Source organism: Electrophorus electricus, chromosome 1 (assembly GCF_013358815.1).
Source record: "Electrophorus electricus isolate fEleEle1 chromosome 1, fEleEle1.pri, whole genome shotgun sequence".
NCBI classification, from domain to species: domain Eukaryota; kingdom Metazoa; phylum Chordata; class Actinopteri; order Gymnotiformes; family Gymnotidae; genus Electrophorus; species Electrophorus electricus.
In genome coordinates, this window is record NC_049535.1 from 2,792,501 (window position 1) to 2,817,291 (window position 24,791).

The 24,791-nt window shown below is 44.4% G+C and overlaps 1 protein-coding gene across 1 annotated transcript in view; it reads right to left on the reverse strand.

Moving 5' to 3' along the window:
• The window catches only part of tead1b (TEA domain family member 1b), a 49,864-nt gene that overhangs the window by 24,902 nt on the left and 171 nt on the right, over window positions 1–24,791 (reverse strand). The window contains 3 exon segments of the mRNA XM_035529230.1: window positions 7,861–7,927; window positions 7,929–7,949; window positions 7,951–8,116. Of these exon segments, the coding sequence (XP_035385123.1) occupies window positions 7,861–7,927; window positions 7,929–7,949; window positions 7,951–8,010 (148 nt within the window). The 5' untranslated portion in view covers window positions 8,011–8,116.

Below are 24,791 nucleotides of genomic sequence, written 5' to 3' on the forward strand. Positions count from 1 at the left end.
GGCGCAGTCAGACGCAGGGTTCAATCAATATTTTCAATCTCTCAAGATCAATCCCGCATCTGAACATGAAGAGAAACCTGTTAGCAGTCACCAATACGTGTAAATGAAAAGCCAAACTTCATGACCCTGATGGATCGCTTCCCCCACCAGCACCTCTCAGCAACTCCCTCTGCCTCGTAGCACCACAGCTCTCCATCAATGCCAAACTCCCTCAACAAGCGAGTTGCATGGGACTTTTTTTGTTTGTCTTTACCTATTTACGTTTGGTCTGTCCTTTATCAGGCAAAGACTACAAGTGTATCTGAGAAACAGACCTGACTGATACACATCACCTTTCAAGACACCGTTTCAGCAGTACAGATAGAGGCCAAAAATAACCACAGGGAAAAAAACATAGACCGCGACGAAGACTCGTTTGTTTCACTGGGGGATTATTGGTGGCGCTATGTCTTTAAATGGTACAGTGTGTCCTGGTTCAGGCACACAAAAAGCAGCCAATTGGAGCATTGCAACCTGACACCAGCCCCTGGCCAGGCAGACTGCAGGGCTGGGCACACGCCACAGCGCTGAGCAGCGGCCTCCAGAGTTGCTCTCTGCTCACTTCCTGATCGCAGCGAATCTCCAAGCTGGAGTCCTGGGGAACAGAGCAAGCCAGTGGAGAGACAGCCACGCCAAGCTTTAGGATTTTGTGGAAAAAAAAAAAAAAAACTTCAACTCACAGCAGAAGTATCTATGCTTAGACATAACGAACAGCCTCCAGACTACGGAGAATAGACAAAATAGATTAACACAAAATTACAGATTACAGTCGAACATTGCTGTAATTAGGTTTAATTAGTCAGAATGTCTCTAATTATTTGTGACTGGTTCACACTGACAGTTAAGACTGTTAGATTTGTGTCTGTGTTTACCTGATACAATAGGCCTTAAGCTTGCTAAGATTTGTATGGAATTAAGTATAATGATTTGGAGACTTGGAAAATTGGAAAATTCTCCCCGGTTCCATGAAACTTCATCTCTGTGCTCACGGAGACGTGACTCCAATGTGCCACTAAAACACTATGAAAGTCCCCAGCACAGTGCATGGTGATGAGAAGCTGTGTGTTGTCTGGGGCCTCCCAAAGCAAAACTGCCAGACTCTGACAATACAGCCCTCTGGGGCCGAAAACAAGCAAAAACTTATTTTCCTCGCTCTGCAAATCATTACGAAACAAAATCTCAACTGCATTTTTCCATTTTACCCATGCCAAAGGGAACAGAGCCCAAAAGAGGGTACAAAATTTTGAAGACTTTTTTTTTTGGTCCAGCAGTTAAAAAAAAAACCTCTTTTCAGCAATGTGTCGTCAATAATATCACATCTCTCACAGTGTTACCAAACAACAGGCACAAATGCCTTGGGCTTTCAGTCGCAGCTGAGCGGCCAAGCATGGGACGAGGTTAACTAATATGAAGCCTGTCTGTTTTAACCTGCCAGGTGAGGGGATGTCAAACCAGTGTGGACATGCATAGTGCGGACACGACTCATTATAACAACTCCAAAGGATCTACCCAAAAAGCACACTTACACACTCAGTGTATTAGCTAAACCCCCCTTGGTTACAGCACGGTATAAACAGGTTCAGTATTTAGGAAGTAAATTGCTGAATATCACATGTGCCCAGTGGAAAATCTCATTGCGATTCAATATTCTTTTGTTTAATAAGTATTTTGAACTGTGAAAGGATGTGAAGATTCTTTGCAGTGCTGCTCAAGAACAAAAAAACGTGACTAAGCTTCTGAAAGCAATCTCTGCATCCACCATTTTGAGCTGTGCATCAATAAAATAGGTGCAAACCAGCGTTGGAACAGGTGCAGAGGGAATCTTTCGGGGCTAGCCTCAACGCTCTCATCATTCACTTTAGCTTTGCCAAAGTAGTGGGTACAGCGATAACTTACTCAATACAGACCCGATCAGAGCAGACGAAGAGGCAGACACTAGCAGAGAAGCACATAATACTCTCTTGTAAAGTAAACCATTAACGATTGTTAAATCTATTGGTCTTAATGGCAAAAACAGGAATAAATCGGAGAGTGGTACAGAGTACCCAGCACCTGGGGGACAGTTTTCAGGCAGGACCATATGTTTTTAGCACACCTCTCCCCCGCCTCAGGATCTGGGGCCAAATAGACAAAGCATCTCCCCATTTTACTGGCAGTAGAAAACTACAGGTGCGGACACGCTCCAACAGGACTGTCAATATTGGGCTTTGTCAGAAGTGGCTACACAAGAAGACCAAGAAAAAAAGCCCTTAAAAACAATCTGGGGACAGAGCTGCAGGTTGGTACTGCCTCTGCTAGTTCTTTCCTTGAGTGAATCTATGACCCCTTGGAGAGAACCACGTCCTCCGAACACAGCGATCAGCTCAGGATGAATACGGATTTTAGGGGTAAGAATAAATTATCATTTGAATGCCAAGCCACTGTAAACATTCAGTTTATTGAGAGTATTTTTCAAGGATTGATATTGGAGACAGATACATATTAGCTTTTTAGGAATATGAAGAGCGCTGTGCTAAGGGTGTATTCACCTTACGCAAACAAAGGATACCAGGAAAAAATGATAAAAACGCCATGATTTCAAGCCCAGTCTGGAAGACTGCATGTTAACCTAACCTGTTGCCTGCGCTGAGAAAGACTCAGGGGCTGCCTAACTCATCTTCACGCCATGGAGAGGAATCATGGTGTAATTGGAAACGTGTCCTTCGCAGGAGTGAAACTACGGCGCTGCTACCGAGCCACAATGGCGTGCCGACAAAAAGGAGGGATTATATTGGAGGTGTCTCTGTGTGTGTGTGTGTGTGTGTGTGTGTGTGTGTGTGTGTGTGCGCGCACGCGCGCACGCGCATATGTGTGTGTGGATGTGTGTGTGCGCGTGTGGCTGAAGTTCTCCAGACTCCATTCGGAGCGAATGCAGGTAGCAGAGGGAGCCTGAGCGGATCCCAGAATTCCTCATTATCCTCCCAGCGGGCGGCTAGGTTGCGCCGGCGGTGCTAGCGTGAGGCGGGCGGGCGCAGGAGGCGGGGCCAGCCGAGGCGCTCCGGCGGCCCCATGGGGGAGGCCGGCCTTGCTCATTACGCCTAACTGATCTGCAGCGGCCCTGCAAGCCAAGTGCCACTTAGCGTCCGTCCGAGCCGGCCGCCCTGCCCTGATGAGATGACTGAGCACACCGCATATCTGTAATAGGGAAAAAACAAATGCCTCATCAAAGCTGTGCGGAGTTGCCACGGCGCCCGCACGCCGAGCCGACGTGTCCGACCCGCGGTCGGCAATTATGCGCGGACCTTGATCCTGACGCAAATGCCTTCCATCTTTGGGTCCTGGTCGAAAAATAGCGCAATATGATTAACGTTTGCCACCTCCAAAGCAAACAGATGCGCTGTGAAGCCTGCTCGGGTGGCCAGGGCCCGATAGCAGCCACTAAAAGCAGCCAGAGTTCCTGAAACAGATGGTCCTTTCACACATAATAATCATAACAGCCCGCATATGCTCCTCAGCGCCATCCAAAGCATATTGTGATATTTAGACTGCTTTTCGGGTCTCTGTAAGAGTATTGCAAATATATTTTCAGTACACATATGATTCTGGGCTAAGGGACGAATAATTTAGGAAATATGTTTCATCAATCAGGATATGAATTCATATTCGAAAAATAGTTACATGCGCCTAGTAGAATTTAAGAGTTTACAAGGATACTAGATAAAAACTTCTAGCCACATAGAGAACAACTTATTGAAGTGCATTATTCAAGGCAAATTGACTTAAGGTACTCCCGCATGCACAATAACACCCATTAAATGCATTTTCTTGGAACTCCATGTCCCATTGTGCTGTTCCTGTCGTATTTCACATCTGGTCATGTGTTCACTGATGTACTCCAGAGGGTATGTAATTGTCTGCAGCCAGGCTGAAAGGAGGGTTGCGAAGCAGGTGAATTATGGAAGTGGCGTATCTTTGGCTCTTGCTGCCAAAGGGACTCGCCACTTTCTTCCTTTTCAGGCTCCTCTCGCCACAAAGCAGCTGTTGTGATGTTTTTCACTGCTGTCACAATTAACCTCAGAGGCTGGGCAGGGAGCCAGCACCGTCGCGACTCGGGCGGCAGGCCCTTCAGGTAAACAGTACGATAAGCTTAGCTGCAAAAATTAGACATTGTTTTGAAGAGAGATGCAGTTGCTATAGTGACTGTTGCTAATTAACTGCGTTCAGCCGGGGGAACAAAGGGCTTAAGGGCACTCAGGACGGCATCTCACCCAGAGAGCTGCGCTGCACCGCACATGTGCAAATCCCCCCCCCCCCCCCACCTCTCTGAAATACCTGCGCCTCTCTCTGCCTCCTCCCCCTCCTACTACCCCACCCCCACCCCACCCCACCCCACAGACATACCAGGAGAAGTGCGTCGGGCCAGCCTATCAGATGTACGGGCCAGTGGGCAGCAGAGCGCTGCGCGAAGCATCCGGGACCCCGCCGTGCCCCAAAACAAAAATAACCATGACGTCCCCAGCCAATCAATGTGCTCCATCAGCACTGAGGGCCCACTTGAAGAGGGTCTCATCAGCTCCGGTGGCATTCTGAAGAGACAGGCCGCCAGCGACAGCCATTTCATTAAATCAACAGCCAAAGAGGGAACGCGGTTTCAGATGTTTTTCGGAATAACATGCGACACATTCACTGGGAATCTTGAAGGGAGACAAGTTCAGTATCACAGTTCCTCTAGTTCACGGAGGAAAAATGGAAACATGCTGTTGATGCAATATTACAGTAAACAGTTATTCTGCTATATGGAGCATGATGCCTGTTCCCTAAATTTGGTTTGTAAACTCTTTACCCAAACATATGAAATGCAGGCAGTATAATTCCATGAATTTAAATGAAGAGAATGCTTACATCCTCTATAATGCTATCACATCAAACGCTGGTAAATGCTTAGAGGTCTTGGTGCAGTCTTTGACATTAAGATATAAAAATAACACACTGATAATGTCACTCAGACATTTCACCTTTTTGCTGCCATCAAACCTAGCACAAACCTCACAGCACACTGCAGGATTCACTCGTGCTTTTGGTGTCTGATATTAGATTATCTTAATGCACTCTTCCCCCAAAAAAAAAAACACCTAATAAATTGTCCACAAATTGAACAAAAAAGTATGACAGGCAGTGCACTTCCTTTTATGTTATTATTTCCCAGCTGTAAATTCACGGCTTTATTTTTGTGTGGTACTTTTTTGTGATACTCATTTTAATATAAACCACTGGCATCTGAATTTCTATATACATATAATTATAATGAAATGCAGCAATACAATTAAAAATATATTTTATTTCTGTAATAAATAAAAATGTCTGTACTATAATAAAGCCAGAAGAGGAAATATAATGTGAAGATATACATGCCAGTATTTTCTGATGTTTTCGGTATTTTAACCAGCAACAGATATTTTGCTTGACAGATGTTCATTAAAATACAGTACAAAGTTAATCGAACAACTTATATTACAGTGCTGACCCACGTTACACCGGTGTTTACAATTATGTTCACGAAAGAAGAAGCCGCATCATTCATCAGTTTGGGTTATAAAAAATATTAACGAATTCTGCTTTTCTAATTCGCCTGGCACACCCACTGACAGACGCGCGCTCTTTGTTTGGACAGTTCCAGCGGCCCTCGTTATGGCTGAGCGAGTGAGCGGGTCACAGTTCACGGTGCGATGGTTTTGGCGCTAGGACCCAGCGACAGCTGCAGCGCTGAAAGACGATGCCGGCCCCTACAAAGAGCACGCTGGGCGAGAGCGCCGAGCCGCAATCTGCTGCCTCCAGCTCTCTCCCAGTCCCGCCAAACTAGTTTCAGCAGCGAAGAGCGCCGTGTAGATTCTCCCCCAACCCCCCACACACTGCCTTTCACAGCCAACCTCTCCCTGAACATCCATGCTCAACCTTGCCCGCCACAACAGAAACACGCCTCGACTAGACTGGCCCTTGGTCTGATATGCTCCCTTTTTACGACCGGGATGCACTCTGAAACATGAGACGATTTATGTAATAAATCTTTTTTTAGCGCTCCATTTACAACAGGTAAGAGAGCCACAGGAGCTGCTCGGGTTAGAAATCCAGCTCCGCAAACACAAAACACGGTAGCCTAGAACGTGCCGCTTAAAAGTGTTAAACAGGAAGGGAAAAAATCCCCGCTATGTGGTCAGCGTGTTCGTAGTCAGCCATGTGTAGTAATGAGTGTTGGGTAGCTTTCCTTCAAGCGCACGTCACCGTGGTTGGTAGGGCTGGGAAAACGCCACGGCAGAGGCTGCGATGGACATAACTGCTGAGTAAACATGCAACCAGATACCACGAACATCTGGCAGGGTGACCTCTGCTCAATCCCTATGCACTCAGACAGGTCACGGCGGATCCAAACACACACACACACATTTAGCATGTGGCAGTCTCGAAACTTAACTATTTAACACAGCATACACCTGTATGCCCTCATTGTTTTGAAACCAATTTAGAAAACAAGTCCATTAATAAACAATAAGATTGCTGATTATGATACACTCTAAACAATAATCTCATTTTACTGCTTTACCTCCAAAGCATTCATCAAGTTCCAAAAAGGGGAGGAATTTTTTTTCTAATGAAAAATGTGACTATTATGTAATATATAAATTACCCTGAAATTGTACTGATCAAAAAAGTCTTAAATAGTACACTTAACATCCTATAATAGCATAATATACTCAAAATATATATTAAATACTTAAAATATGATTTTAGATTAAAATATATTATGTCAATGACACAAATTTGAATGAGAAACCAAAATACTTTTGTTTTTTTCATTTGGGTCTTCAAATCAATGAGCACTAGCAGGTCTTGTTCTTGGCGTTAATCATTTAAACTCACTAGGCCAGGCCATTTGTCATGCTTTAATCCTGGCAGACAGATAGAGTGCAAGTGAGTTTCTCTGGCACTCCCAGTGCATGAGGAGGAGGGGCTACAGTCTTGGGGGGGGGGTGCGTGTGTGTGTGTGTGCGTGCGTGTGTGTGTGTGTGTGTGTGTGTGTGTGTGTGTGTGTGTGTGTGTGTGTGTGTGTGGTGGGGGGACGCTCTGAAACAGTCTTTGTAGCGGCAGCTGAGAGCCATCTCTGTGACTCCTAAACTTTACATTTTGTTTGGCTGGAGAGGTCACATGACAGCTGCAAAGAACACCCCGAGGGGCCTTCTGCTTTCACTTGACACTGACAGGACTGTGAGAGACTCCAACGCTGCAGAAAGAAAATATGCTCTCTTTCCATGACATCACTGAGCCAGGATTTTGGGAGGAGGAGAGGGGGTGGGGCGGGGGCACAGTCTGGTGGCAGCCGTGGTACCATCTGCTCCTGACTAATAGTTGACACTGTTTTACTTATAGACTGACTCCTCCACAGCAGCCCGGAGGAAAGCGAAGCCGTCACTACTGAAGCCAGTCCAGGACAGGCGGGCTAACACATTCATTCCTCTCAAGCCACGCGCTGCCTGCTTCCTCGGAGTCCTCTGTTTCACTTCTCACCTCCCTCTGTCCACTCCTGGATGGACCCCAATGCCCAGCAGGGTGGAGGTCACCTCAAGACCGCATCACATGAAGCCCTTTGGGCTAATTTAATTGAGAGATTTCTAAGGAGCTACCGCTTGGGCGGTGAAATCTCTACACCTCAGTGCCATTTAGGAGGGGCTGCTTACAGGCGCTCACAGAACGATCACAAGGGGCACGGTGAAATCTTGGCCGGAGGTGCTCTTTGGAAACGGTTTGGAAACTTACTGCATTATCAAGGACAGGCACCACAGTTCTTACCGTACATCTTGCCCTCGTCCGACAGGATGATCTTGCGTCTGCCGCAGGGCGGGTAGATGGCCAGGGCCCTCCTGGAAGCTCTGCTCGAGTATCAGGGCTCCACACGCCCTCAGCGTCGTTATCGATGGGCTTGTCCGCCGAATCGCTCATCCTCTCGATGTCCTCAGCAGGACTCTCGCTGCCGCTCCAGCTGCTGGGATCAATGGTGGCGGTTGGCACCTCCAAGCCAAGGGCCTGGAGCGAACTAGGGTGAGACCTGCACGTGGACGAAACCAGAAACAAAAAAACACACGGCGCGGTAAGTCTCTGCGGCACGGGGCGTCTGCCTCAGGGCCCACCTTGCCCAGCCGGAGCACAAGAACCAAAAACGCCCGGACCGCCTTGGTCTGAAGGCCACAGAGGTTCATGAGTTTGAAGTTTGGTCATGGAAGATGTTTTACATTCTGATAACCGCCTCTAAGGAGGTCTGCACTACATCTATGAGCAATGAAACTATGTAACATTTTAAGGGACTGAGCATGTGAACATTAAACTTTAAAATTACTTTAAATGTGGCAAAGAAAACAGAAAACTGGCTGCCATTAGGATACTCGTTTCCAGCTATTGTGTTTTCTATTTTCTCAGAAGCTTGCATCTCGGTGTAGTGCGAGAACCAATTGCCCTGAGAAATGAGATGGGTCAGATGAGGAGGCAGCAGGCATATAACCTTAAAACACTCGCCCCGAACCACCTGGCATCTCCCGTAAAGTAGCAGACTTTTGTCTCTAAAAAGGCCTTTATCAGGCAAGCCAATTTCAGACCAGCTGTCTGGACCCTTAAATGGCCCCTTAAATCAGGATGGAAATCATGTCGGTCGACTGTGTAAAGCACAGTGCCTCGACTCCCAAAACATCCAGATATATCAGTATCACTTCCAACTCCAAATGCAATAAAGGGGCCCTGAACCTATCCAAGGAGAATATGGTTTTCCCATTCAGGTCTGGCTGAGAGTAAAGGCCTTCCTTCCCTGTGTTTTTTCGGTAGTGGTAAGTGAACAGTGCCAAAAAAGATTGACATGAAAAGCTTGTCCAAGAGTCTAGTGCGAGAAGACATGGCAGAAGCGATTCATTTTGCATTCGAACAATTTGCGCTTCACACGTGCACATGAACCGGACAGGAGGATTTGATTCAAATGTGTCACAACTGTGAGGAGCTGTGGATGTTCAGGAAGTCCCACCCCGAATGTGAGTGGCAGGCCCTGCGGCCCCGCCCACCCCATCCCCCAGGCTCCCCCGAGCAAGCGCTTCCTTCCATTCAGGCAGCACAAGCTGTTGTGAAGTGGCCTAGCAGCACATGTTTCTTCTAGAATGTCAGTTCACGAGGGGGGAAGGGAGCAAACTGTTGGGGGGGGAAAGAAGTGGAAGAGAAAAAAATATGGAGAGTGGAGGCTTTTCCTGAATTCCGTTTTTGTGCACGGAACGCTGACACTGCAGAAACAGCTCACACACTGATGAAAGGGGGAGAGACCTCCCTGTTCTGACCACTAAATGGCTTGGGCCCCTCCCCTCCTCCACACCACCACATCACCCTGGTAATCTCTCCCAGCGCTGAGTCGGGTGCGTTGCAGTCTCTCCACCCTGCCCCTTGCCTCGCTGACCAATTTTTTAGCTCCTCGGTAACGCGAAACTTTTGAAGCGGAGAGGGCAGGCACGTGTTGGCGAGTCCGGCGTGATTAAACATGTTTAAAGGTGAAGAGGAAGGAGGCTCGGAGGTCCAGCATAAATAAACATGTTTGCTTCGTGTTGTCTTCCACACGGAGCTTCCATGTGAAAAAAGAGAGCAGCCCTGGTAACAACAACAACAACAACAACAACAACAACAACATAAATGTGGAACTTGGTGCTTCTTCTTTGAATGGCCTACATTCGGGGTGGAAGAGCTAACAGAGTGTCTGGGCATGTCTGTTTTGCCTGCTAGCATTTTCCCTGCAGGACATCAGTGACATTTCAACCCTTAGGTTTTTTCTTGGCGTCTAGTGAGCTCGAGCTCCTGTACGTTCCAGCGGGGGACTGACTGGGCTGCCTTCTACAGGTGGTTGCCCGTACCGCGTCACATGAGGAAATGAACACCACTACGCTGCTGCAGCCGATGAATTATTAAACTCAGGCCTCCCTGTTCGGTAACTGTGCATGCAAACATAAGCACAGAACCATCCACAGATTCACAGTCAGGACGAGGTCTGCACGTGCTGCGATGGTTTTGGCTCACCTGGGTTTGGAGATTCATCTAATACATGAGCGCGTGCACACACACACACACACACACACACACACACACCACACACACACACACAGACACACGCATGCGCGATAATGTACTGATAATTTATATACTTCTTGACATTTTGAAACCTGCACTTAAATTCAGGAATATTGCACACTACATGTATTTAGGGTACATAAAAGTTTGAACTGAGAATAATGTCAGATTAGTAAATTAGAACACTGTTATATCAAGAAAGACGCAGCTCCAGCCTAAGAAATGGGATAAAGCAACCAATCATGTAAGATTGTTTTGGCTAATGATGACAAACAACTGGTTAGATCCGGTTTTAAAAAAACAGGGCACTTTGTTCAGAAATATATGACAAAGCAGTCCAACTAGCTAAATGACTCATGCTTCTTAGCAGTTAATGAACATTAATTAGAAATTCTGTTGGCAACAGTAGGGTGAGACATCAAACTCAGTGATGACTGAACCTCAGTAAACAACTTACGTCATGACATCCTAAGGTGCAACTAAATTCATGTTGGTTATAAGGTGTCAGTGAACCCACTGGCCTAGGAATAAACTCCCTCCATACAGTAGATCCAAAGATTTGACATTCATTGTTAATATGCCTCCACCCAAAGCCACAAACAGAAACACGCAAAACACACTGGTCTGCTAATAAAAAGCTTAGAATATTCGGCTCTCTTATGCAAATCTCTAGAAACACATTCTGATTCTTATCCAATAAGCGGCAATTAAGACATACATGCATAATATTAAATGCAATTAAAACATACATGCACAGTGCATTCCAAATTACCCACAAATCAAACAATAACAGGTTTTATTAAGCAAGCAGGATATTAATATTCATTACTACTGTCATCTGATTTCGATTAACAAATCAAGTTGGACAGTTGAGCAGTATATCTGGAGCATCTGCGCGCTCCACACAACCTTCTGGCGTGAAGGCAACATACATCAACAGGAACAAGTGCTAAAGAACATTCAGGGCAGAAATCAATAGTCTAAAAACAGCCTAATCATGGTACATGGCTTCAGGCCCTCTGTGGCCATTTGCGCTTCGATAAATCAACTTAAGTGATTTACCTCCACCACAATTTCATACGCAGCATCTCCCATGGGAGGGCCAGATCAATCCTGCCTAAAAGATAATGATAATTTCCGCCGAGTTCAAGAGCGCCGCGTGATTATGTTAACTCGCATAAAAACTGGAGCGCGATTATGGCCGGATCTTATCTGCCCATGTTTCCTCTCCCTATTTACCATAAAGTCACTCACGAGGTCGAGGCACACAAAGCTATACCTGCAGCTGTGGGGTTTCGTGTGACTGTGTTTTTTTTTCTAGAACAGGGCGAGCACTTTAAACGGACACAAAGTGCCGTCTGCAGAAATGGGCCCCGAGTGACTTTAAAAAAAAAAACAAGTCAGAGAATCTTAAGCACTGATCCTATATCTAATTATGACCAAACCCAAAACTATTCTGCATGAATCTGTGAATTGTCGCACATCCCATCTAAGTAGACACAAACAGAAGGCACATGTTTACTGCACCTACTTATCTGTTCTGTGAGAAGGGAGTGCTCTGAGAATGGGAAAACTGTGTTTCTTTTCCTAACAATCTAATACACTGTTAGCAGTATACCTGTACACAGCCAATTCATTAGAATCAATTTATGCTTAAATGGGCTCTTCTGTTGCGTCCAAACGTTCACGTGTTAATTCAGAGAAAAACGCTAATGCGACGGCCGAAGGCTTACTAACCACGACCGCTCGGGGAGCCGGGAACGTTCCATATTCCAGGTCGGTGCTAACCCCACCAAGCGAGCCTTGGTTGTAAGCATGCAAGGCTATGTCAGGGCGCTTGTGCCCAGGAGAACTCCAGAGCGCGACCACTGGGCACTCCGGCTCCAGATGATCCTGAGCTGATGCTTCTTTTCCATGCCCTCGTGACAGATGGGAGGGAAAGATTAGTCATGCAACAATATACTGTGGTTACTCTCTGCTCGCCAGGCAAGCTAAGCATGTCAGACAAATCGACGACACAGAGAGCATTCCATGGGGACAGGGCTCTGAGTCATCTTACCAACGTACAGCAGACACTGGGGTTGCCTGCTCGAACGGGTGCCACAACAATTTTACATTTTTCAATTGTGGATGTAATATGCAAATGTACTGATGTGACGGTATACTGAGTACTGAGTTTTAAGTCTGAATGGTTACGCTGTAAAAGCCTGCCCTTCACCAGGACAAACTCAAACATCTTTATATACCACGGGTGTGCATGCAGAAGAACCGAAAATCTGGTGTAATAAACATCAGGTGACATTCATTTCTGGAGAGCCGAAAGTGAACTTGTTGTACCTTATTATAGAACATACTATTACAAAATTAATTCATTCACTTTCAATCATTAACATTAATCAGACTCGCGAGTTCAAACGAATAAAACAGCAGCCCCAAACCAGGGACCACAGTCCCTATCGCTCAGCTGGACTGCAGGTGAAGTTGGATCTCATTACGAAAGCAAGACAAAGAGGTACAGGGCTACAGACAGCCAAAAAGCCCTGATGGGAAAGTACTGGTAACACAGGAATAACAGCACTGCTGGGAACTCCTCTGTCCTGCTTCAACAGAAGTAATGAGCAACAAGCGATCCTCTTCTGTCCCACTATGTGAACACCTGTACTGTACAAAGTGAAGACGCTGAAGTGCAACAGCAGCAGAGAGCCTAAAACAGTTTTCTCAAAACAAAAGAGATTAATGAAAATGTATTGCAGGGGTACAAGAGACCTTACACCTTCCCTATCAAAAGCTTTGCAGTGTGTGATGTGGAAATAAATAGTGCATATTCACCAGTTTTGTTGTCTGCAGACTGGCAGAAGTCTACATGGACTAAACTGGCAATACACCTCTACACACATGCATACACACAGATACACATGCGTAAACACACACACAGACATACACAAATGTTTATGTGCGTGCATGTTCCTTTTGTCTCCTGGGCACAGAAATTCCAGCTCAAAAACTTCTTCAGTTTAAAAAAAAGAGCTTTAGTGAGCTTAGCTGGTGAGGCTATGCTTGCAGATTTATGAGTGGCAAATCTGATGAATCTACTGCATATACTAACAATTATAACAAAAACAAAAAAATATTCAAATTCTAACTGCTTTGTGAGCAGAGCTTCCTAGTGGATCAGGTCAGCAGGCCCACTGGGTTTACGCCTGTTAAACCATTCCTTTCCCAGTCCATTCGCAGCTGTTGGTTAACCATCCACATGCTTCTGAGAGCTCGCCCACCTTCAGAGCACTCTGCGCTGTGTGTGAATGTGCATGCGTGTGCGCTTGTGTGTTTGTGTGTGTATGTGTGTAAGTGTGTCTGTGCTTGTGCATGTGTGTGTGTGTGTGTGTGTGTGTTACGAGCACTGAGCTCTCAGCTCCTCCTGAGGCCAACTCCCTCTCTGATAATGTTCTCCGCACACCGTGGCCAGGATGTGCCCCAACACGCCTCTTTCACAACTCAGTGCCATATGCCCACACAGACAGACACTCAAACACACCCGCACACAGACACACGCAGACAAACCCGCACACAGACACACGCAAACAGTTCCAGGACGGGGGATTTGAATCTTTTTTTTTTTTTAATTAAAAAAAAAAAAACAAAACACTGGAGCTGTTGAAGCCCAAACATGGAAGCCCATGTTTGGTGGCAGGATTTCTGCTATCTGTTCTGCCTGGATGATGAGGCACTGATGGTTCAGGCTCCAGCAGAGGAGAGACGGAGACACACAGGGAGAAAGAGACAGAGAGAGATGGGAGGAGAGAGAGGGAGAGAGAGAGAGAGAGAGAGAAAGAGACAGGGGGAGGGACAGAGAGACAGCAAGAGAGCAAGAGAAGTAGCGAACAGGCAGGAAGGGAAACAGAGCCAAGGAGGTATAAGAAAACTAGCAGAAGACTGAGAACAAAACCCGTAACCCGCTTTTCCTCAGAACAATGTGAAGGGCAGAGAAATAAAGCACTAGGTGGAAGACCCCCACTGACCAGAGAGGAACCTCTGCAGCTCCTGGTCAAGTGCCATTTTTACGGGGTGTGATGATGATCATTAACTCTGAACTCTGGAAACAGGGATGAAGTTAGGAAGCATCTGGCATACTACAGTCCCATATTGACCCTGAAGTGTAAAACTTTCTCTTCATACAGAAAAGCATGCAGTTAAAGACTAGGACATCTTACTGGTGCCCAGGGAACTCAATGCGCTAATTCATAATGTGATAGAAAATGCAATTAAGACATACAAAACATGTCTTTTCAAAGGCTCCTCTTATGTGAGATCATTTGCATGTGAATGGAATATTTCTGTTAGTGCATCTCTTTTGTGTAGTGGCGTGTGCTCTGCTCTTAGCTACGCGGGACATGGGTGCTTTATAGCAGTGGAGTGGACCTCAGGCCACTGCGGCGCATTCATTAGAATCATATCAAAAAGTCTGCAGTGGGCGGGGGGGCTGTATTTACACGGCCATTCACGTGAACCTCACATCCACGCAGCATCATTATCTCCGTCTCTTCGTTTACACACGAAGATGCAGGAACTGGCTCTTCGTCAGGCTCGCCAAAGAGCACGCAGGCAAATACAGAGAGGCACAGCTATCACGCAGCCCAGCCCCTTAATCTGCTGAGGAGCGGCGCATGCGGCGACCCGCACTGGCGGGCACCGAACGCCACACACGCGCTTCAATTAGGAGTCAGGTCACAGCATCGCGTGGCCCGACAAGACACGTCTCTCACGTGCCTCAGCTTTGAATGTGGACTCGGGAGCCTGGGGCGACGGCGTAACACCATTGAAACATGCGCGATAAGTGGCTCTCCGCTGCTTGGAGCCTGGCTCGGCTCCCCGCGTCGCTGGCTCCGGTGACAAGCCTGTCAAAAGCCGAAGCCTGGTGCGCCCGGGCCTGTTCGAACACTAATGATCACGGCTTCTAAGAGGCAGGAATGTCACCTGTGGAAGCTGTTGCAACCTTAAGAGATAATTGCATGCTCCTATCTGCCCGGCCGAGGCACCATGGAAATGGTCTTATTAGCGAGATAAAGGGGGATGGGGGTGACGACTGAATGCCTCAGTGAGAGCTGAGCCGGGGCTGTGACACGGCACTATGGGAAGATGACACTTATCAACAGATTACATGAACCACTCTGGTCTGGGCTAAGCTGGAATCCGGCTCCTTAAATTAAGAGACCCAATTTCAGGCAGCACACAAGGCTAGGGTAATGAAATAGAAGATGAGAGGTCTGAAATGTAATTTTCTGTGTGCTATTGTGCTATTTGTGCTATTATCTCAGAAGGTTCAGTAATGATTCAATGAATGGCTTTCACCAACTCTGTAATGACCCGCAGTAGTTAAGGCCTCAAAAAGGTGAACTATAATTACCAGGTAATTACCAAATGTAATGTTCACAAAGCCTTTTAGAAGTGTACTACAGTGTCTAGTTAATTTTTGCTGTAATGCTGAAACTATTCCAAAGTTGTCTTGTTTGGAACAAGCAGTATCCAATTATGTATATTCACAGCAACAAGACATAACTGAGATTCCACACGCTGTGTGTCATAATAACACATTCATAATCACAGGAATGTATAATGGACACAGAGAAAAGATATCCACAGACATACAGTAGGCCGATAGGGAAAAGGTTATTGGACATTTTTCATTCAAAACAAAGAATTCCTAATTCTATGTTTTCATACAATTTCCAAAAGCCCCTTTTTCCCTAAACAAGCATGCCAGACAACTGGCATAATCACAACGGCTTTCTGCTTACACATACGGCCAGTTATCATGTGTGATATCAAAGGTCCAAAGCAAAATCAAAACATTGATTTCTTCTTCTGTAATGTTCTTTCCTCTACTTTTCAGATGCCAAGTTAAGCATTGTTGAAATGAATGTCCAACTGAAGGATCTGAAATTCAAACCAAACCGAACAAGGCCGCGAGCATCATTAGCAGAGCCTTTCAAAGCTTTCGAGTGCCCACAAGCTTTTTCTGTAAACAGAAAGAAATTGATCTGTTTTGCATCGGATTTTCCTCCTGGCTTCATGAACGCGTCTCCAGACTCTGAGTGCTGATGGATGAGTGAATGCCTGATCAGCCAAATCAGAAAGCAAAGATCCAATGGACTGGACAGCCAATGATCCTCTCCCTCTGGCAGCAGTCAAGCTTTTATTTCATGCCTCTTTAAACCAACACAACTGGACACGGCGAAGCTCAATCTGAGGTCCCCGAGCCTGCCGTCCACCAGCGCTATGGCACGTCACTCTGGGATCAATTTCTGTTGGGCAAGAATCGCTGGACTGATTTACAGGGCCTGTCAAAACAGCTTTCGGCACCTGCCTCCAACTCGGCACGATCGGCAGTAGAGCACAGCCCGTTTCATCGCGGCTGCTGCGATGACGAAGGCCTCTGTCTGACGTTGGAATCTACGTTAGAGATGGCGTAATGGCACTTAAATAACAGCTGATCTACTGGCATGGGAAACGCTGGCGTCGCCGAAAAATATGTCACAGGTTCAGTGGCGACAGCCTCAAGGGCTTCGGTGTGTTTGGGAATCTTGGGAATACTTGCCCAGCCGCAGTCGGAGTTCTGCAGGAACGATTGTCTAGAAGAGCATGCCTGCCCGGAATATGAAAAACATTCCAGCGTTGCCTCACAAATTATTGCACAACACAGTGAGAGGGGGCGGGGCATAAGAGGCAGAGGAAATGAAAGCCGTAAATAAGCAGAGGGCAGATACGAGATCTCTGGATCTCTAGGAGAACCACGACATGGCAGCAGTGAGCAGGAGAGGTCGCCGGCACCTCACAAGCACCCCCAAGGCAACGCAGGCATCTGTAAACCACAGATCCCATCTTCCCACCAGAGCACTAATGGCATGAAGATCACGTGGAATTTTGGACACACTAGCTGTCCGGTGATCCAGCGCAGGGAAGTAGACCTGTTTACCAGATCCTCAGGAGTAGTGGGGTCGGACGACGTGATTCCATCCGATGCCATGGAAACACGATGGTGAAATCCGTGTCAGGTCATGGGGGACTAATGCCACTTAAAAACCACCATTGAAAAAAATCTGCCCTTTATAGTTTTTTCTCCACTCATGATCTATACAAACCTGTTGCACCTTTTACACACACACACACACACACACACACACACACACATATATATAGATATATATATATATATATATACACACACACACACACACACACACACACACACACGTACGTACGCACACACACACACACACACACACACACACACACACACACACACACACACACACACACATTAATAAACCTTAAGTGACACATGTAACTAATATAATATTAATTTGATCTATTAAACATAAAATGTATGATTAATCTATTAAACTGTTTACAATCATTTGGATTGCTATACTGAATAACATAAAAACTTTTAGTATTTAGTATTTTAAGGGAGTATAGAACAAACAATCATTTAATCTAAATAATCAAAAGACATTTCAATTGTGCTACTTCAGAATATGTTCCATTGTATCTTCACCAAAACCTTTACGCTAAGACTCTTCTTTTTCGCTCTCTTTGTTTTATAGCTTTGACCAGTGTTGCCAAAACATGTTCTTGTCTAGGTCTGTAACTTACAATGAAGTAGTGTATACAAAAAAAAAAAAAATCCAAATCATTGCGTGTGGATTCTTAGTAACTACATGTGGTGTTGAATCAGCATGGCAGTGTTTACAAAGCTGAGACTGCACTCTAGCAAGAGTTCATACTCACTGAGGATGCACACTCTGCATACTAATGCTCTGAGCCAACCTCCAGTCTCTCTCTCTCGCCACTGAATCCAGGCCAGCTCTGGGGTGGGGGGCTGTTGAGGAGAGTCTGCCTGAACTCGGGCAGCCATGACAACAGCGTAGCGGCCATTAATGAAAGGCCTGCTCGGGATTTATTGCGACGAAGGAGCAGGGACCACGGTGCCACGGAGCCGGGACGCTCAACGTTTGAATACCGACCACAAATTATGGACAGTTTCAGTAAATGAAGTGACTGAGTGTCTTTGTTCCACGTGCGTACATCTTCCCATTGCTAGCTGGGAGCTAACCACTACCATGGCCATGGCCAGCTCTGGGAAAGGAAGTTATTGAGTCCTGGATTTCCTGCTTTCAGCTGCGGCCAAGAACTCTGAGGTTTATGGCAGCTCCAGGAACTGACTCATCTAATGATTCATGGATTAGATATTGCTTTTCATGTGTGTCTGGTCAGAGTATAGTTTGCTTAAACACAAACCTAGGAAATGCAACCTTTTAAGGTGGAGAGAATACCACAAAAAAAAAAAAACCAAGAACACTGCACAACATAACAATGCCACATCTTCATGTGAATGTTTTTTTTCTATAAGTGGTTAGGAACCCATTTGTATTAAAAACATTAATATGTTCCTTAAAAATCTAAGAGTGAGACTTCCATCTGGCTTCAGTTACAAGGCCAACAGTGCTGGAACAGCAGTGTTTAAAAGTGGTAGCGCTCTACATCTTAAAACGTGTTTTAAAGTGGTAGATCTGTCTTCAGATGGACTTTATAACCTTTTCATATTCTCACATTCAGATATTTTATGAAAAATTCCTTCGGAAGTCATTTAAAAATTCCTTAAATAAGCAAGAAAATAAAATGTACTGTTGAGCAAATTAGGTCAAGTAAGTGATATTAGTCATTTGATGGACAAATATATGTGAAGCAGCATCAAGCACGTTAACCTTAACCTTTTAAACTTAAAAGAACTGTGGGTGGTACCTGACGTACATTCCTCACTGTCGTAACTACATACCATATTACTGCATAACTCATAGTAGTCACTGATCAATATGCCCTAACATTAAGAAGTGAATAATAAGCCTGGCGTGTAGGAGGATAACTGTGTTTAAGAGCAAAAAAAAGTTAATACAAATTTCCAAAAAGAGAGGGAGTATAAGGTAGTGAAGGCCAAAGGGGCACTCTGGGATTTGTAGTCATTTTACAGCTCCTGTTCTGAAGCACATCGCTGTTGACGCCAGTGATCTGGCACAAGTTTCTGCTTTGGGTGGAGGTCTAGCTGCATTAAGGGTTTTGGAAGAACCAGTGAGCAGAAGGCCACTCTCCCAAATTCCTATCATCACACAGCTCTCCTCGGATCGTTTACGAACAGATAACGGGCGGACACAGGCCTGTGACACACTCTGTGAACATCAGGGAGCTGGCGTGTAACAAGGTGGTCACGGATCATGTAGGCACCAAGCACCCACGTTCCATACATTAGTAAATGAGAGAGATAAAACATCTTTCATTCCTGAGCCTTACAAATAAACTATTAAATGAAACATATGTTTAGTAATAAATAAATAATAACAAATAATTAATCAACCCTATACTGTACCACATCAGTTCTCAGTTCTAATGAGCTGTGTGTTCATTTAACCTGAAGACATACAGTGCAAACCAATAACAGACAATTTGTAGCCCTTCAATGCAACATATGACAAAACAAATGTCATATGCTATTTGCATTTCTGTGACAACGTGTGCAGAGTAAAGTCTTGGTAAATTAACAGAAAATCGAACTATAGAATGACCCCTACCATGCTATATTCTCAACCAAACTGCACAAAGTACTACACTTCGAATCCCCAAGGTTTAATCCTTACTATTAACTGCGTAACTCATTAAGTCATCTTAATCAGTGTTTGGTACTGTTTAGCGCTCTATTAAGCTAAATAATGAACATTCATTTGCGTAATGGGGAAGGGCTCTCGCCACTTACTGCAAATCAAATCTGTACAAACTTCTGACCTTGGCAACCAGTCCAGAAAATAACTCTATTGATGGTGGACGTTCTCCGTGTTTCAGACTAACGCCGGCAGGCAACACATCTCTAGGAATGCGCTGCCGCTTCTGTACGTGTGACCTGAACAACTTCTACATTAACAGCACACTTTAACCCACACGGCCTACAAAGGCATTTGAATGCAACAAAAGATTGTTAGATTAGCTTTAAGATGATCTTAACAGCGTAAAAAGATTGAAAAGGAACCCAGGCTGATTGATTTTCCCACAAGCACCACAGGAAAATTAGCTCCGGAGTATAACTTAGGAGTGAAGAAAAGGCAAAGCTTTTAATCATGTCTAATAATCAGAATTCATATCAGTTAAATTCCTTGCACAAATGCCAGCCCTGAAAGTATCAGTAATTAATTAATAGTGAAAACATACATTAATGTGCTTTAAAAATGAAACTCAGTTCGAGCATTTGGTACAAAGATCCTCAGTTCTAGTTCAGCTCCTGCATTTGAAAGAGAATCACACCAAGGCGGTTTTGGTCTCAAGTTAAACTGTGATTTTAAAAGGCGTTGCAGCACAGATGAGAGGACAAACCAGTCTCCCCAGCCGCGTATCCAAATTCCGTTCTACATGAGACACCCAAGTCCCTTAAACGTATAGTTAATAGAGCAGAACGGACAGCGCTACAGGGGACAGCTCTTGAAAAAACAATATGCAGTGTCTATTGTAGCAGACCCTCTGTCAAAATATAGGGTCTGTGTGCGATGATTTAATTTCACTGTTAAAATCACATCACAAAATGCACGATCAATCAACGTCAAACATTATCTTAGTGTCGATAAATCATTTTAAACCAAAATCAGAAACACAAAAACAATTCAAACAACCAGCTTTAGGAAAGGGTTAATAATACTTAGGGATGTGTAAAACTGCTTTTGATCAGTTCAGCCCTTTATTTATACCAGCTGGTTTCATTGCTGGAAGAATGTGAAAAAGAACAGGAATAGCTCTCAGTAAAGCATAACAATTCCACCATACCCTGCATAGCTTTACTCCAGCAAAATATAATATGCAAGACAGTGGGGGAATTCCAAACTAATAAACCCATAATTATGCTGATTTACCATCAGTATCTTCCACAGTCTCCTCAAAATGGATAATATTTTCCATCCTTTTATTTCTTATTTTTACTCACTGATCTTTCTGAATCCTGTTTGGCCACAGATCGAGTCTAATAGGAAATGATGTCGAGGGCGAATCAAAGAGACAGGACGTGGCTGTTTGTGTTGGGCTCTGTCCCGGCAGAGTTTAGCAGTTCAAGTTGCCCTGTGACCGCAGGCGGGAGAAGAGTGAGTTAGCTGCTGCTAAAAGTGGCAAGGATGCTCTTGTGTGGTTTATGCATATCTGTTGATGTCTTGTTGAGGTAAACCCCTATCTCATAGCATATTGCCATTAGGAACCTATTTTCTTCCATGCTGCTAGCTAAGTGGATATAAATCATTTAAAGTCAATAAAAGCATCACCACAGAAGAAAAAGTAAAACAAGAACAGCTAAAATTCTATTCACATGCCTTGATGCTCATTCCATTCAAAGCACCTGGTGTTAATTTAAATTTAATTTATCAGTGCAGTTAGCTTACTTTAAAACTTCCATATGGTAATACAGAACTGGAATCATGCATGATAGTGTTTAAGGTGTAGTAATCAAATACGTCAGTGCTAGTAATCAAGCTAAAAGATGTAGCACAGTCAGTGATATTAAGGTTAATGGTCCTTTAATTCTGTAAAATTTTATCTCAAGAATATGCAATTATGGACCCTGAGTTGTTTGCATTATTCAAATTCCGGGAACAGATGCTTTGCGTTACAGTGGCAGGATTTTCAGCAAAGAATGAAAAATGTTAACAGTATAAATGAAGTGATGTCTAACATGAAATATAAAAAACAAAAAACTTCCATTTATATCAAATAAGCCTGTTGCTTGCAATGTACAGAAACCGCTCGTGTGCAGGTCTTCAGTTTATTCGGAGACAGCCCAACCAACCCTTTACTGAAGACAAACCCATGTTGAGCTACAAACAGTTGGCAACTGAAATATGAAGCATATCAAAATGCCATTGATAAGTCAAGTGAGCAGATATCTTATCTGAAGCATACGGGAGCCATATGGTGGCATGGTCACTGCCGCCTGTTGCTGGCATAACAATGGCCTGGCCTAGACAGCCTGCCACAGACGCAGATTGACAAATGGCCGTTAGCCTGCATCTTCAGAGCGGTGAATGCAAGAGCAAACGTTCATATTTGCATTTTTTACCCCTTACAGGTGCAGAAGGGGACCAAACCAGATGTCAACTCATATGTGGTGCTGTTTGCTTTCTGCAGTTCAACAGCCTCACTCACACACACACACACACACACACACACACACACACACACACACACAAAATTAAACATACATATGCGCACACACAAATGCGCGCACGCACACACACACACACACACACACACACCCTCCTCCCTGGCTCAGCAACAGTAAAGACAATAGGGTCTCTCTGTGTTCTCCCATTCCCCCACAATCCTCCATTCCCAGAGGTAACCCAATCCACTATGTCTGAGCAAGGCACCTATTCTCTTCCCATTTCACAACTGAAAGGCTGCATTCTCCCCCTCTTCCACCATGCTGATGAGCACCACTCAAATACAAAGCATGGAAATTAATGTCTGTGTGTATTTTAACCCACTAGTTTAGATTTATCATTAAAGCTTTAAAATGTCAGGATATTGAATATACAGAGGCTTTGTCTGCATGTGATTAAGTCTTCATTATTATAATTAAGAAATCAGTTATCCCCCACCCCTACTGTTCTGTTTACTTGTTTTTGTTTTGTTTTGTTTGTTACTATTCGTGCATGTTGTATGCTTTTAATCAACAGCAGAGATATCACATACAGATAAAATATCTTTAAAACCACGAGCAAATTTAACTGATTCTTACCACTGTACAGAACATCAGAACATACACAGAGCCTGCAGTGAAATAAGATACAATATATGGCCTATATATTAGAACTATATGAGCTTGTTGCCTGGAGCTATAGAGTACCTGTCACTCAGGTAAATAATAATCTACAAAACATACATTTATAACCATGAATCACCCATATGTATGCAAGCGTAAATCAAACCTGAACGGTCAGGTGCTGCCTTTCCCATCAAGGGAAAGAAGGTGCTACCCTTTTTACAGAATTCATCCTTTTTACAGAATTCAAGTCAAAACACTCATTTTGTTTTATTATTTGTGTATTTAACCCGTTTAAGGATGTACAGCTTATATGTTTCTGCAAAGACAGAATCTCTTTCACATACTTTTCGATCAGTCAGCTGGAAAGATATCTGCAAATCAAAAATTCATTGACCCTCGTCTGTAAACACTGAGTAAAGACTGGGGTCAGCATGACCCAGTGTCCTGTTCTCATAGCTGAAAACGCTACACACTCTCAAATCGAACAGGTCCACTCATTGCATAAGACGAAAACAGAGCACCTATTGCTACCCTCATTTTGCCGTCACAAGCAGATTTACTTCTCAACATTGTGACATGTCAGGGGTTAAGTCTGATAGAAGTCAATCTGTTTACTGTAGTAAATGATAATGGCCCAGTTAGAGGAAACAAACAACACATTGTGTCTTGCTGGCCCCCTTAAAAAAGAAGGCCACAGTGAAATATAAGACAATAATTAACTGCAAGAAAGGAGGTCTATTCCCAAATCGCACAATAGTGGAACTTGTTTTCAGCCAATGTAAAGCATTAGAGAGAAATCTTAAAAAGTAGAAATTCAATTTCGAAATTTTTCTAATAAAAAAGTTAAAAAGTCAAGTGTGGTCTTAGTAAACATTAAAATGTTGCTGAAACGCTTACGCAGCCTAATTTCGGAGTTTTACCAATTACCCTAGTTAACAGTACTTCATACCAAAAATGAGAGTACAAAGCAAAGCACTGGCAACACAAACCAAGAGCAGAGACTCCAGAGCAGACATGTGCGGGCCTCCCGAAGGTCTGCGCTCTGCAGCGAGCCAGCCCGCTCAGTACAGCCGCTTCTTCACACGAATATAAGCGTGTAATAGGCCAAGTGTGGAAACGCACCATCCTCCAACATCACATGTCCTGCCCGGTAAAGCTCGTCTCACTCTGACACTCTTTCTCCTGAGTTAGCTGGACTAAACATTAGCACGCTGATACAGAGCGTCTGCTATGCTATGTCACTCTTTTTTCAAACCCGTAATATTCATCCATATATTTAAACATCAAAAATCAGTGTTAATCCTGTTGCTCTCATTCTTCTGAGGAACAGTAAAGCCAGCACCCTGATCTTTGACATTACTCCTCCATAAGAACAAGGCGGGCAATTCCAACAAAGGAAATGACTAAAGGCTGAACGCTTATTCCTTACTGGGAAAAAAAAAAAAGAAAGAAAAAACAGAACGCACACACAAAAAAAAAACATTTCTTGGGGTCATGGCGAAATTTTAAACAAGTCACTAATACTGCTGAATAAAGCAAGCAAACGAGCCTGGCATTACTGTAAGGTTGGATGTACACAGAAATAGGCTAAAGCTAGCCTTCAAATGCAACAGACTGTCAATAGAAGTTCGAGTGCTTCTATGAAGTTGGTAAAAGCGCCTAGTGAAGGCTATCTTACACGGCCAAAGATTACCAACGTGTGGCTTTTAAAACGAATCTTACCCAACTGTACGATTTCGATTACATTTAAGACACGCTCACTTTGAAACAACGCAAAAGGAATGCAAGC